This window comes from Amphiura filiformis, chromosome 3 (genome assembly GCF_039555335.1).
Source record: "Amphiura filiformis chromosome 3, Afil_fr2py, whole genome shotgun sequence".
Taxonomy (NCBI): Eukaryota; Metazoa; Echinodermata; class Ophiuroidea; order Amphilepidida; family Amphiuridae; genus Amphiura; species Amphiura filiformis.
Genome location: NC_092630.1, coordinates 22,500,527 through 22,516,504, shown reverse-complemented (window position 1 = coordinate 22,516,504; position 15,978 = coordinate 22,500,527). Strand labels below are relative to the sequence as shown.

The following is a 15,978-nucleotide window of genomic DNA, read 5'->3' as shown; positions in this document are numbered from 1 at the left end:
AATAATCCGCGCTATAAAGTCCCATTCAGTGATCCCAGCGAAAGTGAAAAAAAAATCAAATTGTTACGTTTATAAATTTTTTTAATGAAAAACAAATGGCAAAAAAAACAAAACAGGAAAACGACAGTATTGACGAAGTTGAAGCCCCATTCAAATACATGTAGCTAATTTAAATTACAGACTCACGTAAATGCATTATTTTTTGTCTTAGACACACGGTTTTCGGCTGAACCACTGCACTAGCAAGCTATGTTAGCACATCTATGACAATGACGAAAGGTACAAAATCAGCCATAGGCCTTTAGATAGCAGAAGACACCAAAGTGGTGTTTTATGACCTTTGACATTCTTTTGTGGCGAGTGACATGGTCAGTTCAATTCACGCCGAGTGTCCTTGACAGGTTTGACTATGCTTCAGTGGTCATGAAAGAATTCAAAAGATAACCTCTGCCCCAATAATCCCAAGCAATTGTCTGAAACTGCTCCTCGGATCATAAGAACTCAGTCCTCAAATGATAGTCATAATAATGTCCAAAATATAAAAATTACTGACTATCATTGAAGACTGAGTTCCGCAGTCTAGTATCCAAAATCTAAATTTTGATGATTTTTACGATCGCCGGGATGAAAAAAAAATCAAAAAATCACTGAATGGGCCTTTAGTTCCCTCCTCTCCTTACCCTGGCAATATAAATCAAAGAAAAAAAAATATAAAAAAAAATAAAACAAGAAAAGAAAAAAAAGACAAAGAAAATTAACCAAATTAAGGGATCTGGAATGAGCGTTTTGAGCGTTTCGATAGTATTTTTTGTGGGACATGAGAGTACATCAGACATATCGAATTGCATTCTGAATACGAAGAATGTCTTTCTGATATCAAATGAATTTCATTGTTTGAAATTCACGATATAATACAAATTTTATTTATTTATTTTATTAAGTAAATATCATAAATCTAATGTTATATTCTTAAACAGTCCTTGGCATACCATACATGTATAGGCCTATGTATAGTAAATTTGTCTGATTTATCTGTTTTGTGCTGTTTAAGCAAATAGTTAAACATAATTTCCATAAAATGTAAGCTTTTACTGTCAGATATGTCCCCTTTTAATTTTGAGCAGAACAAGTGAGGTAAAGCAAAGAAAATTGGAATTTACTACTACTAGCGCCAATGAATGTTATACGATTGTAAAACGGTACGATCCTCTGGGGGTGGGGGTGTGGGTGTGTGTGTGTGTGTGTGTGTCCTGCACGCGTATTTTTTTCTGCAACTATAACGGGACGCAATACGATACCGGTATGTTATAAGAATCAAACTTACAAGAAAGATGGCTCTTGTCAAATCCTACAATTCTGTCAGAGAAATATTCATATTTGCATTAAATTTTTAATTAATTGACATAATTGATTAATTAATAAATATTTTATTTAATGATTTACCATAATTCCAAATATGTCAAACAATATGTCAAATTAAAGCTAATGAAATGCTTTATAAATTGGTCAGAGCGCATTTTGCATAATGCATTTAGTACTTTAGTTACATGATTTTTGCTATACACGCATAGGAGCTGTACTTTTAAAATCCGCGCCTAATCAATAATAATAGTCTTTCACTCCATTGTCAAAGTACTGTGCTCCCTGTAGCATTATGGATTGACCAGGTCCTAGAGTGTGATGGTTTTGTAGCAGATGACAGTGCTCATTCAAGCCTGTCAAGGTCAGGGATGTAAGTAACCCTGAAGAAAAAATACGGAAAATACGGAAAAAAGCGCGTAAATTTGGGCTAAAAAGCCCGAAATGGGCTGAAAATAAAAGAAATTGCGTAAATCTGGACTACAAAATTACAGAATTCTGTAAAAATACAGAAAACTTACATCCCTGCAAGGTCAGTTAGTAGCCACTTGCTGAATGGATGGCCATTATCAACTATCAAAGAGATGCCTTGTGCAGCTGCCAATCACAGTAGAGGTTTGATAACATTTTGTTAAAAACCCAAATGTGATATAACGACAATGCTGTACATGTTGGTACTTAATTGTTTGGATTCTTACGTTGAAATTCCCTTGTATTAGTATTTTTATGTGTAGTGTATAGTGGTCATAAATTATATAGCTTTTAAATTTTGGGCATTTTTGCTCTGTTGCACTGTACCATTATGGAATTTGAGTAAATCAATTACCGACACAAGGTATACAGTGTATTATTTTATTTTTATTTCGTATCTCAGGAGCACAGCTCACTTGGTAAGGCATCAGAATTTGGTACACTAGCGCTTCGAACTTTAAATCGGAAGGTGGTGAGTTCGAGCCTCATCACGGTCACATTAATTTTATAAACCAAATATTGTTCGAACTTTTCATATTTGTTTTTCTTTTATTGTTTCTTTTCTTTGTCTTTTTTTTTTTTCTTGTTTTATTTATTTTTTCTTTATTTTTCTTTGATTCATATTGCCAGTGTAAGGAGAGGAGGAACTAACGGCCCATTCAGTGATTTTTTTTCATCCGGACGATCGTAATCATCAAAATTCAGATTTTGTACAAGACTGCGGAACTCAGTCTTCAATGATATACGCTGGCGAAGTTACGTAATAAATCCGATTAACTACCATAGCAATAGGTGAAAACAATTTTGAACATATCGCGCTGCACTACAAGCAGATTGAACTAATCACCTGTGTATGTCTGCAATTATAGATTGAACACAATACTGGTCTTTTCAAAGATACTAATCTTACAGGTGCAAGTGATCAGCATGATATGGTTCAATGCAGAGGTACCGCGTGAGAGTATCAGTGCAGCGCGGTATATTCAAAAATTGTTTTCACCTATTGCTATGGTAGTTAATACGTTTATTACATAACTTCGCCAGCGTATAGTCAGTAATAATCTTTTGGTCATTATATGACTATCATCATTGACGACTGAGTTCTTATGATACATCATCCGAAGAGCAGTTTCAGACAATTGCTTGGGATTGTTGGGGCAGAGGTTATCTTTTGAATTCTTTCATGACCACTGAAGCAGAGTTAAACCTGTCAAGGACACTCGGCGTGAATTGAACTGACCATGTCACTCGCCACAAAAGAATGTCAAAGGCCATAAAACATCAACTTGGTGTCTTCTGCTAGTGGTTCAGCCCTAAGCCGTGTATGCCTATTTAAGACAAAAATAATGCATTTACGTGAATCTGTAATTTATATACTGACAGTATATATAAATTAGCTACATGTATTTGAATGGGGCTTCAACTTCGTCAATACTGCCGTTTTCTTGGGTTTTTGCCAATTGTTTTCATTAATTTTTTTTATAAAAGTAACAATTTGATTTTTTTTTCACTTTCGCTGGGATCACTGAATGGGGCTTTGCAACGCGATATATTCAAAACTTGTATTCACCTACTGTTATAGCATTAATCCGATTATTACACAACCTCGCCAGCGTATTCAAGACATCCAATGCAAATAATCACCTAGATTATGACGTATCATACCGTAAATATGGCGGAGTACTCAAATTCATTCAACAGAAGCATGATTACAAGCTATTGCAATCTACCGCGAGGCTGCGTTCACATAGAGGTATACTATTCGGGTATACGGTGCACGTTTTGCAGGTGCACGCGTATAGCTTAAATCGGGCAAGGTAATTTCATAGTACCGGGTCACATAAGGCACTATTCGAAAGGCCGTATACCTGCGTATAGTATATAGTGGGAATAGTGCGTGCTCGATTTTAGTGCAGCGTATATCGTCCTAATTTTAAAACTAAACCATATGTGGGTAAATTCATTGTTTTTGTAATAGATGCACTATCTAATTCTGCACATTATGACACCTCATTCAATGCAATGTGACCTCAAGAAGTAAAGTTACAAGCATTTGATTAGACGAAGAAAATTGGTAAACTGACCTACAAATGTATACTCGCTATTAGCTATACGAAATACGCTCATTTGACCAGGCTGAGTTCACATAGTATACTCCTATATGAACTCAGCCTGATCGAATGAGCGTATTTCGTATAGCGAATACCGTATACCGTATACTTCTATGTGAACTCAGCCTCGTCTCACACACATAACAAATGCACTATACGATCAAATAGGTTGACGACAACGTTTGATTGAATGCACTGCATTGCGCCATGATTACGGTGAAGGACACTGGTTCAATTCCTTTGTATGGAGCCAATCAATAATTTCACGCACATCCTCTATTATTGCCCAATTATTTCCCGGGATGATTGCACACTGTAAAAGAGCTATTGTTATAATGTTTGATGAAATCGTGTTTAACTACCGTATTTGCTTAAGAACGGCACAATACAGATAAGCAGGCAGATTTACTACATGTGGTACATGTATACATAATAGGAATGTGTGTGAGTCGAGTATTACCTAATTATAATAGGGGCGTATCCAAAAATGAATTCACGCCCCTTTCAAATGTCGAGCCAAAGTGCAGGCCCTATGGTATGCAATTTAAAGAGAATTGGCCATAGCTCATTGAAATGAAGCTATGGACAATATAAGTGTTTCTTTCATTTAGGGGGTACTACACCCTGCCCAATTTTGTGCCTATTTTTGCATTTTTCTCAAAAATTATAGAGCAACAAAAAAATTTGCTAGGGGTGCACCCCTAGCAAAAAAATTTGGTGTAGTACACCCTTAGCCTAATGACATAAAATTTGAAAAATATTGTAAACACTCGGGATTTTGACTTTAAAACCTACATCTTGGTCAAAAATTGTGCTTGAATAGGTCGTTTTCCATATGGAAAGGTTTCTATACAAAAACGATTCTCTTATAAACCATCTACGCAGTTTCCACCTCGATACACCTGAACATATTATTTTCGTCCTAGAGCTTCCAAGCAAGCAGTGAATTGGTCTCCACGCAGTCTTTGATTACACTGCACGGTTGAGTGCATAGCGTGCATCGTAAGAGCTGTGGAGCTTCTAGCTGAAACATGGGCCTCTGTGGTTGGTTTTTGTCGAAACCTCAAGTGTTCCCTTAAGCTTCATCCAATCAGAATTTTATTTTATATCAAACGAAAGCTATATATAACACTTCCCCCTGAAAACACTTTTCATCATTAGGTAAACAGATAACGCAATTCAATGTTATAGCAAGGCGAATGTGGTAAATATGTTGAAAACTACCTATCCAAGCACATTTTTGGACTAAAATCAAAAGTCAAAACCTTCAGTGTTCCTTACAATATTTTTCAAAAGCACGGCACTTAGCCTATAATTATTGTCAGTAGGCTATATACTAGCGTCATAGCTATGACCAACTCTTTAAATTGCAAATCTTGTGCAAAAAGTTACTATTTTCGCCTGTTGTCATACGGTTGTAAATTCAATGAACTTTGACTTTGCTAAAGAGCGCTTACAAATTGATATGAACAGATTTTTCACATTCATGTTGCTATCAACAGCCTCATCTGTTGACGGAATTTTTTTTTAAAGTGTTTTTGGTGCGTCCGCTACGGCGGCGCCCCTATTTTGGCTTGACTTTGCAAATTGCTTCAAATTTCGGGTTTTCTAGATTTACTTTGCATCTGTTTTGTTTAAAAGTATATGCTTAGAATAAATAACACAACTTACTTGGTTTTGATTTTGATTTTATTACTGTTTAGGCCTACAGCGGGAATTAACGCTACGAAATTAATAAAAATGCCTTTAGGGTTCATACCACTAAATCCGCCTGTGTGAAGTGATTTCCGGCAAAAGTTTATCACGCCTATATTCCCAACTCTACATACAAATTGTGCAAAATCGGTGCAATATTAATAATTTTGGTGTTGAAAATCGTGTTTTACTAGAACTTGTGATTGTGATCTCTACTAATTTGAAAAGAAAACGCAAAAATTTGAGTGATGTTTACGATGATGAGCGCATGAACACACGAGGTCAAAACGCGGTTAGCAGTCGGACGTAAACACGGGAAAATCTGGCCTTTATATAAAGCGCTAATTTTCTCAAAAAGTAGACCTAAAACGTTGTGTCAGTTTCAGATATGTTATGCAGAATTTTGTTCTGATTAAGATGATATCAAATATATATTTCAAAGTTATAGAGTAACTCGATTTATGGCCTAAACGTGACCCCTATTTTGCACATGAAATTTATGGAAAGCTATTTTGTGTTATGTACCCTTTAGGTCTTCTAAACACGCTTTTCAAGAGATGGAGCTATTACGATCCAGGGAGCTGCTTTGTCGATCAAGGAACCAGGAATTCCATCGATGGTTTCTTTTTTCTTTTTTTTAAACCAGGGATGGTCTCTTATCCCTGGAAAATCTAGCGCGGTAGTTGCAACTGACATTTGTTGTAAAAAAGTGTTATTTAAAACAGTTATCTTTAAAAAAAAATCCGACAGTTATATCATATGTCCACTTGGAAAACAACATTGCAAGGAGAGCATGATTTTTGGTATTTGGTGAGAGCAAAATTAACAAAATACGGGGTCATTGTGAGCGAGGTACCGTTTGGATCTAAATTACGGGGCAATTGGGTGAGAATATGACTTTTTTTAATGGGGTCTTTGGGTGAGGGCCAAAAGAAGCCTCGAAAATTGAATTTCTAGTTCTAAATTGCTTCAAATGGCTTTGTTATTTCAAAAGAATTATGTTTATGTAAAGTTTTAAAAACGTTTTTGTGTTTATTGGATAGTAACTGCATGAGTTTTATCAATAACATAAGTTAAATAAGGAAACCAAGTATCCTGTTGAAGGTTTATCTAATAATTATTGTAGGATAGTATTATGACGATTGCCAAGAGCTTGTCATTTTTTACAGTGTATGTCTATAAATATTTGCTTTATATTCCTGCTTGAACAAATAAACACAAGTTTATATAATATGAATCTATACAATATGTAGACAATATAATACATTGGAACCTATTCGAAAAACTTTGACCAAAGTTTCAAGGTATAATTCTCCAAAATAAAAAGTATCCTGAACATTTAAGCTTTGATTTTACACAAAATCTACATGAAATTTCATGCATGTAAGGCACAGGCCTACATCTATTTCCTGCCATAATAAGCATTATCATGCAACATTGTATTTAATTAGTTGAAACTATATAGTTGACCATTCATGAAAAAGATTTAAATAAAAAACAAGGCCTACTGTGGGTTTTTAGGAACCTGCGAAGATACTAAATCATGGTCTTTTCAAAAATTACAGCTGCTGATCGAGGTTAATGCATTTGGCATGATTTCTGCAATGGTCATAGTAAGGTAAAGCTGCTTCTGCCAGATCATATACCACTTTGGGGAACTCCTCTCCTTGTACAGGTGGATGATTGATTCCTACTCCCCATCCAGTACTTTTCGTCATATTTTCCATCCATTTAAAATCGGCCTCTGCAGCTCGCACCGCATCTCCCACGACCCATGTCTCCTCCTCTGGTAGGCCTTGCTCCCAGTGCAGTAACCCTTCATTGTAAATCAAACCCACTTTATCACAATATTTCTTCATCATTTCAGCAGGATTCTTCATGATATCCTCGGAATCTATTATGCAAAAGTCTTCCTTCAAGGTCGACTCAACATAACCTACCAGATCGCTCAAACATTTGAAAATGTTGACATCTTTTGGCAACCAATCCTTGAGATTTTGTTCAGGGTCACCAGGCATGCGACTAAAAAGTCGGTAGTAAGATTTGAAAACAGATATCGGTTTTCTGATGAGGAATGAATATCGATAGCCTTTTGGCATCACATGATAACGCCCATCAACAGCATACGCAAGATCTTTAACAAACACACTCCGTTCCGATGTATCTTCAGCCTCTAACCATTCTTTAACAGCTTCTACGGTGTACGTGGGCTCAGCTGGTACTTCTTCTCGTGGTTTCAAGCGACCTTCAGGACCAAAATGCTCTGCTGTGGTGAAGGGCTCTAAGTAGCCTTTGACATCGCCGTTAGCAGTAATTGATTTCATGAACACCGTCGACGCAGAACGAGGAACAGTCCAAGCGATGACACGAACTCGGTTTGCTTTTTCAGAAGATAACATGATGGTGCGACGGTCAGTGTCTGGATTCTGGAATAGTTAACGTGCACGACAATTGATATTAATCTATTTTATAATAAAAGATAATCACAAAAACAATAGCTTGTATTTTTAAAAGAAGTTCTTGTTTTCTGAGATAAATAAGCCTACTAACTATATAATTTTTTTTATCAAAGACGTTTGGGATCCTCACAATGACCTGCAGGTTTTCCTTCTATCAAAATATTTAAGGTTTGCCACTATAGGTGACATGCATATTTTGTATTTATACACTATATTTACGAACAATTACTGCATGTTATGATTTGAATTCAACTTTATATGCAATTTTGTACCCGCATAAATGACACAATAATTTTGTAAAATAATCATCACATGCAATCATATGAAGCAATCAGCAGCATGCCATTGAAACATCCTCTCATATAAAATTTATTGAAAATTGATAAAGAAATACTTACCTAAATTTAGTCTTGACGTTCAATTTAATCCCGTTTTTCTTTCAGAATCGTTTTTCATTTGTATCCTGTTATTTAAATTGCCCAGGCTACCGATTTTATAAGCAAATAGCATGCAGTGCCGTACTTAACCCCAGTTTCATTTGCTATAATACATTTATGCAGTGCCGTACTCTGCCCCAGTTTGTTGAATATTATCATAATCATTGCGATAGGGTTCAATTATTTAACATAATACAATGACCACTGAAACAAGTGAAATAATTCAATCTCCATGGTTTTTCCATAGCATAGTAGGATCGTAAAATCGATAATATATTTCTACCAGATATTATACGTAACATATTATCGACTTTACGTCATCAAACATTCGTTAGAACTTAAACATTACTGGAAATAGATTAAATAACGTAGATATATTACATACGATATTGTATGTCTAATGGTCTGCATACTGTTTTAGTAAAAAACATGCAATGTATCCTGTGGTATAAGTTTAAGCCAGGATTTGAGTGTGAGGGAGCAAAGTCAAATGTTCGTCCCTTTGTCAATTTTATGTCACAATTTTAGTCATTTTAAGGACACTTGACTCTTTGTCGTCCCATTTTCTCCCTGAAAATTTTCTGTGGGGGCTGCCCCCCCCCCCGCTCCCCCTGGCTACGCCTTTAATACAGTAATAGTAATACTATTATGTGAAAAATGCTGTGATGTGAAAAAGAGAAAGTATAACAGTGTTATATTAATGCTCTTGTTCACATCACAACACACACTACACCACTCCGTATACACCACACACCAGTAACATGACAGTTGTTTCACCTAAAAACCGGAAAAAATCAAAAGCCTTTACTAGCAATTTTACTGTCAATCTGATGATTTAGTGGATGTATATTTCCGTTGGGAAACTCTTCCACTTTCTTATTGTACACTTTATTTAAAAATTAAACTAATTTATAAGCATTTCCATCTTTTGTGACTGACCCCTTTTTAGGCTCATCAGTAAATAGCTGGTATCAAATTCAGTTATACTGTTGTCTTCAGTATAGCTGGTATTAAATTCAGTTATACAGTTGTCTTCAGTAGATAGCTGGTATCAAATTCAGTTATGCTGTTGTCTTCAGTAGATAGCTGGTATTAAATTCAGTTATACTGTTGTCTTCAGAAGATAGCTGGTATTAAATTCAGTTATGCTGTTGTCTTCAGTAGATAGCTGGTATCAAATTCAGTTATACTCGGTTGTCTTCAGTAGATAGCTGGTATAAAATTCAGTTATACTGTTGTCTCCAGAAGATAGCTGGTATTAAATTCAGTTATACTGTTGTCTTCAGTAGATAGCTGGTATTAAATTCAGTTATACTGTTGTCTTCAGAAGATAGCTGGTATTAAATTCAGTTATACTGTTGTCTTCAGTAGATAGCTGGTATAAAATTCAGTTATACTGTTGTCTCCAGAAGATAGCTGGTATTAAATTCAGTTATACTGTTGTCTTCAGTAGATAGCTGGTATTAAATTCAGTTATACTGTTGTCTTCAGTAGATAGCTGGTATAAAATTAAGTTATACTGTTGTCTTCAGTAGATAGCTGGTATTAAATTCAGTTACACTGTTGTCTTCAGTAGATAGCTGGTCATTCAGTTATACTGTTTTCTTCAGAAGATAGCTGGTATTAAATTCAGTTATACTGTTGTCTTCAGTAGATAGCTGGTATTAAATTCAGTTATACTGTTGTCTTCAGTAGATAGCTGGTATTAAATTCAGGTATACTGTTGTCTTCAGTAGATAACTGGTATTAAATTCAGTTATACTGTTGTCTTCAGTAGATAGCTGGTATTAAATTCAGTTATACTGTTGTCTTCAGTAGATAGCTGGTATTAAATTCAGTTATACTGTTGTCTTCAGTAGATAGCTGGTATTAAATTCAGTTATGCTGTTGTCTTCAGTAGATTGCTGGTATTAAATTCAGTTATACTGTTGTCTTCAGTAGATGGCTGGTATTAAACTCAGTTATACTGTTGTCTTCAGTAGATAGCTAGTATTAAATTCAGTTATACTGTTGTCTTCAGTAGATAGCTGGATTTAAATTCAGTTATACTGTAATTGTCTTCAGTAGATAGCTGGATTTAAATTCAGTCGTTACATATAAGATTACCTTACCTTTATGTCAATTGAGGAATGTCGTTTATAAAAAAAATATGAAAAGAAGAGGACCCACAATTGAACCTTGACACACCAACTGTTACAGGGTTTGGTTCAGATTTTATGCCATCAACAGCCTTTAAAATAATTAGTGAACCAATCAACCTCATTATTTTTGATACCAGAAGAGGATAATTTACGGAGGAGAACATCGTGTCTAACGTATCAAAGGATTTTTGGAGAGCTAAAAATAATACAGATTTCACCATTATAACTGGCATTAAATTTCGCTATGCTGTCTTCATTAGATAGCAGCATTAAATTTTAACCATTTAACCACAACAAAATTGGGTGTACATCAGCATTTATATAAGGGAACAGTAAAATCAATATATAGACTGTGACAATAATGGAAAAAGACGTGTTAGACAGTTTCGGTATTTTTTTATTTTATTATTCAAAGCAACAATAATATATGATGGTTTATTTCATGGGCTATTATACATGTAGCTTGACGGATCCTTGCCAACATCGCGAGCGTGTTCTTGCTAGTCTAAAATACGGAATGCACTATATCTGAACATCATAACCAGACCTGCATTCTACTTTCTTGCCTTCTTTAAATTTTCTTGAAGGTTCATCGGGCTGTATAGACATACGCTATGCCAATATAATACGAAATTAAGGAATATACACACGGATGACGAAAGGTCTAAATTAGGATTTAAATTCTGTACTTCTATAATACTTGACAACATATTCCAATATTTTGTATAGCACGAAATGTTCTGTATACACACCACTAATCTGTGATACATTCTATAACCTTTCCATCCATTATCGCTTATTTTTTAATCTACACTAAGCCAAAAAAGAAACTTATAATTTTTCACAAGGTCATATCTTAAAATCCTGTCCATCAAAATTAATTAAAATTACACACAGGATTGCCTCAATACTCTACTCTAAACACATGTCAGTAACCAATCAGTTGGCCAACTGACACAACCGCAAAATGCACTGATATGGAACAACTTCCTGAACCAAATTCACAGCCCTATTGGCACCCAGCAAAAGAAATCCGTGAGAATGGCATCTTGAATCACAAGTCACAGCCAACAATTTTAACAACATTAAGTTAAAAACATTAAAAACAAACTTACCAGGATCATCATGTCACATGTCCAAACAAATAATGAAGTCCTTTAGTAACTGGAAGCATGGGGCAACCTTCCCCAGGATATCATCAGTAACTTGGTTGGAAGCATGAGAAGCAGGTGCACAGCATGCGTGCAAGCGCACGGTGGACATACCCGTTACTAAAGGACTTCATTATTTGTTTGGACATGTGATATGATGATCCTGGTAGGTTTGTGATCTGTTTGTATCTGTTGGTAAGTTTGTGACCTGTGATTCAAGATGCCGTTCTCACAGATTTCGTTTACTGGGTGCCAATAGGGCTGTGAATGTCGTCCAGGAAGCTGTTCCATATCAGTGCATTTTGCTATTGTGTCAGTTGGACAATTGCTTGGTTACTGACATGTGTTTAGAGTAGAGTATCGAGGCAATTCTGTATGTAATTTTGGTTAATTTTCATGGACAGGATTTTAAGATACGACCTTGTGAAAAATTATAAGTTTCTTTTTTGGCTTCAATATTTTATCTCTTTGACCCTTTCCAATAAGCATCATTCATAAGTTACATATATCTGACCATACGACCACTGATCATGTTGTCATCTCCAGCCATGTACATCAACTTACATCTCCTATTTATTCTGTTCTATATGATCATCAAAATATGGCTCCTAATAATATAGTCTTGAGGGGTAAGCCTATAGCCTTGAATCTTGAGGGGTACTACTAGCCTTTAGGCCTACAATCGATTATGCTGACATTATATTTTCCAGCATATTATTCAAGGTGAATCATGACTGATCTATACGCTTCTAGATCTTCATGAGTCGAGATGAAGGCATTTCGGATGATTCCGTAACTTTTCATAATAAGGAAGAGCAAATTCTGCCATATCGTATACCACTTGGGGAAATACCTCTCCTTCTGCTGGTGGATGCTTAATTCCCTTTCCCCATCCAGAACTTGTCGCACAATTCGCCATCCACTGAAACTCGGCCTCTGTTTCGCGTATCGCATTTCCGGTAACCCAGGTATCTTCGTCTGGCATACCCTGCTCCCAGTGCAGCAACCCTTCATTGTAAATCAAATCCACTTTATCACAATATTTCTTCATCATTTCCGCGGGATTCTTCATGACATCCGCGAAATCTAAAATGCAAAAGTCTTTCTTCAGGGTCGACTCAACATACTCTACCAGATCGCTCAAACATTTGAAAATGTTTACATCTTTCGGTAACCAATCTCTATAATTTTGTTCGGCGTCACCAGACATGCGACTACAAGCTCGGTAGTAAGATTTGAAAACAGATATCGGTTTTCTGATGAGGAATGAATTTCGATAGCCTTTTGGCATCACATGATAACGCCCATCAACAGCATACGCAAGATCTTTAACAAACACACTCCGTTCCGATGTATCTTCAGCCTCTAACCATTCTTTGACAGCTTCTACGGTGTACGTGGGCTCTTCCGGTCCCCCTTCAGGTACTTTCAAGCGCCCTTCAGGACCATAATGTTCTGCCACAGCATATGGCTCGAAAAAACATTTGACATCACCATTAGAAGTAATTGATTTAGTGAATACCGTTGATCCGGAACGAGGGACTGTCCAAACCACGACACGAACTCGGTTTGGTTTTTCTGAGGTCGACATAATGCAATAATTGTCTGAAATATTTTAAAGAAAAATACAAGAAAAAATAATACAAACATTCAAAGAAAGCGAGTGAGCATTTCATACTACAGCAGCAAGTTAAGGTGTCAACGGAGTAACAGTAATTAGGGTTTCAGCAGGTTAAAGTTGCTAATATCGCAAAAAATGCCTAAATTGGTCTATATTTTTGTGAGCACATTCCAAAAACAGGCAATACTTTGGTGAAACCGACACCAAATGATAAACATTTTCACTCCAGGAATCAAATTTATAAGAGAGTCACTTTTCCTGAAATCTGCCCCTCCCCATAGCCTCCTGCTATGCGCCTATTTTTAGGCTATTAGTAACCATTATTATGTATAGATCACACCAGAATGTATCAAATTAGTCCAAAATAGTCTAAAAATGTAAATCTTCATGGGGCATTCCCACTGGGGCTCTGCCCCTGGACCCCAGGGGCCTAGGCTTGAGCCCCCTGCCAATGTTTTTGGTATGTGACACGCCCATGATTTTCTTGCAGCAATTTCAAGTTCAAAGGGAAAAAGTAACTTAAATGAATAAGCAAGAAACATCATTGGGCTATTCCAGTTGAAATCCACACTACCCATGTGGAAGATTTTGGAAATATCTTTCACAGGGGAGTATGTTTTTCAAATGTAATTGGTTATTAATTTTGAAACCCATACTCCCTCTGTATTGTGGCTTTACCTATGTCGTCCACAACTCCAGGAGTAAGTATTTCAAATGGAAGTTACCCAATTGTGTATTTTATTAAAAATGCATACTCCCTCTGTGGCAGACTTTAGTTACATCTTCCACAGAGGGAGAGTGGATTTTAAATGGTATAGCCCATTCCTTCCATTCATAATTTCCAACCTGTTTTTGTACTTTTGTGAGCAGTAGTTGTACAATGACTTTAACTCTAAAAAGTATATAAATCTATGATTTTAAAAGTGCTGTAAAAATTTGATTTTTTTCGGAAGCCATAAGGCCTAGGGGGGGGGGACGTAACAAAATGTCGAGAAAAAATATGGAAATCCTTCAATCCCCCGGCGTAATTAATGACCGCTCCCTTATGCAGACCATGAGCAAACTCAATACACCTGTGCTAATTGATGCAATAACATTAAAAGATCAATTAGCACCGTGAAATTCAGAGATAATCATGTCATTGATTAATTTGATAACCAGGCAGGTTTGGTTCACCCCGAAAGAACTGCTCTGGCAGGGATTCCTCTTTCGTGGTAACTATAAACTGTAATGGCAAGAATCCCGCGGCAAAAATCTGTCAATCTAGCATGTCTAGTGTTATTGCCAGCACTGCCACTGTATACATTACATTGCAACCATTAACCATTGCAAGATTTTACAGTGGTATAAAGTATGTAAATATCTGTTTTAATCTGTTCAAAAACGTGTCAAAATTTCCACATATATTCCTCGTATTGAATTTGGTTTTAAGTACTTGACTGTATAAAACTGAGTACAAATAAATAGTGAGAAAATACTTTACCTTTATATCAAACAAGTGCCATCCACGCCACGGTAGTTTCAGCTCTGCGTTGTGCGGGTTCATACATAGGTAGCTCCTTAGCCTCTCGATCTCCTTGGTCCTCCCTTGGTTCTATGTGCAGCGTTTATTTTATACTTGACATTATAATATAGGTCAGCGTGGATAATATAGGTCAGCATATAAGAGCTCTATCAGCATCCAGCAAACACACACACATTTTATTAAACACATTAGGGGCTGTGCAATAATTATGAGCCCTGGGGGAGGGTAAAATGGGGGGGCAAGAAATAATTGGCGAGCCAAAAGGGGGGGCAAGCAATTTTTGGCAAGCCGAGAGGGGGGGGGCAAGCGATTTTTGGCACGCATTCATGGGGCGCCTTTTTAATAAAACGCTCTTAAAAGGCTTAGGAAAACAGTACGGAAACGCTTAAATATGCAAATTTTCCTGCTCGCTGCGCTCGCAACATACATATAGACCATGTAAGGTTTGCAATTTGGGATCCCAAAAATTTGGCATGTTCAGGGGGGGGGGCAAAGAATTTTTGGCGAGCCGAGAGGGGGGGCAAGCGATTTTTGGCGGGCCGAGAGGGGGGGCAAGCGATTTTTGGCGAGCCGTTTGAAATTTTACCCCGGGGGCCTCATATTATTGCACAGCCCCTTAAGGGCTGGGGTATGAACGTTTGGACAGTATTTATTTTGGGACATGAGAGCACATCAGACATATCGAATTGCATTCTGAATACGAAGAATGTCTTTCTGATATCAAATAATTTTCATTTTTTGAAATTCACGATAAAATACAAATTTTATGACAAAGTATATGTAGCTGGGAGGAAAAGCCGACGATCAATTGAAAATTTTGACCTTTCATATTTTTGGGAAAAAAATCCATATCTTCAATACGAAAGGTCAACATTTTCAATTGATCGTCGGCTTTTCATCCCACCTACAAAGTTGCAAAAGTATACAAAAAGTCCCAAAATTAAAAAAAAAATCAGGTTTTTACGCTTTTTTGGTCATAAAAGGTCCAAATTTGGGGAAGAAAGTCCA

At 36.4% G+C, this 15,978-nt stretch overlaps 2 protein-coding genes across 2 annotated transcripts; both read right to left on the bottom strand.

The window, feature by feature from the left end:
- Window positions 1-7,195: 7,195 nt before the first annotated feature.
- On the bottom strand, window positions 7,196-8,035 carry LOC140147119 (uncharacterized). The gene has a single exon (XM_072168897.1). It carries the CDS (start codon window positions 8,033-8,035, stop codon window positions 7,196-7,198), a length of 840 nt encoding a protein of 279 aa, XP_072024998.1.
- A 4,546-nt stretch (window positions 8,036-12,581) lies between these two features.
- Window positions 12,582-15,062, bottom strand: LOC140147651 (uncharacterized). Its single transcript, XM_072169421.1, has 2 exons — window positions 14,929-15,062; window positions 12,582-13,429 (listed from the first exon to the last, which is right to left on the bottom strand). Exon 2 carries the CDS (start codon window positions 13,413-13,415, stop codon window positions 12,582-12,584), a length of 834 nt encoding a protein of 277 aa, XP_072025522.1. The 5' UTR covers window positions 13,416-13,429; window positions 14,929-15,062.
- Between the last annotated feature and the right edge of the window lie 916 nt (window positions 15,063-15,978).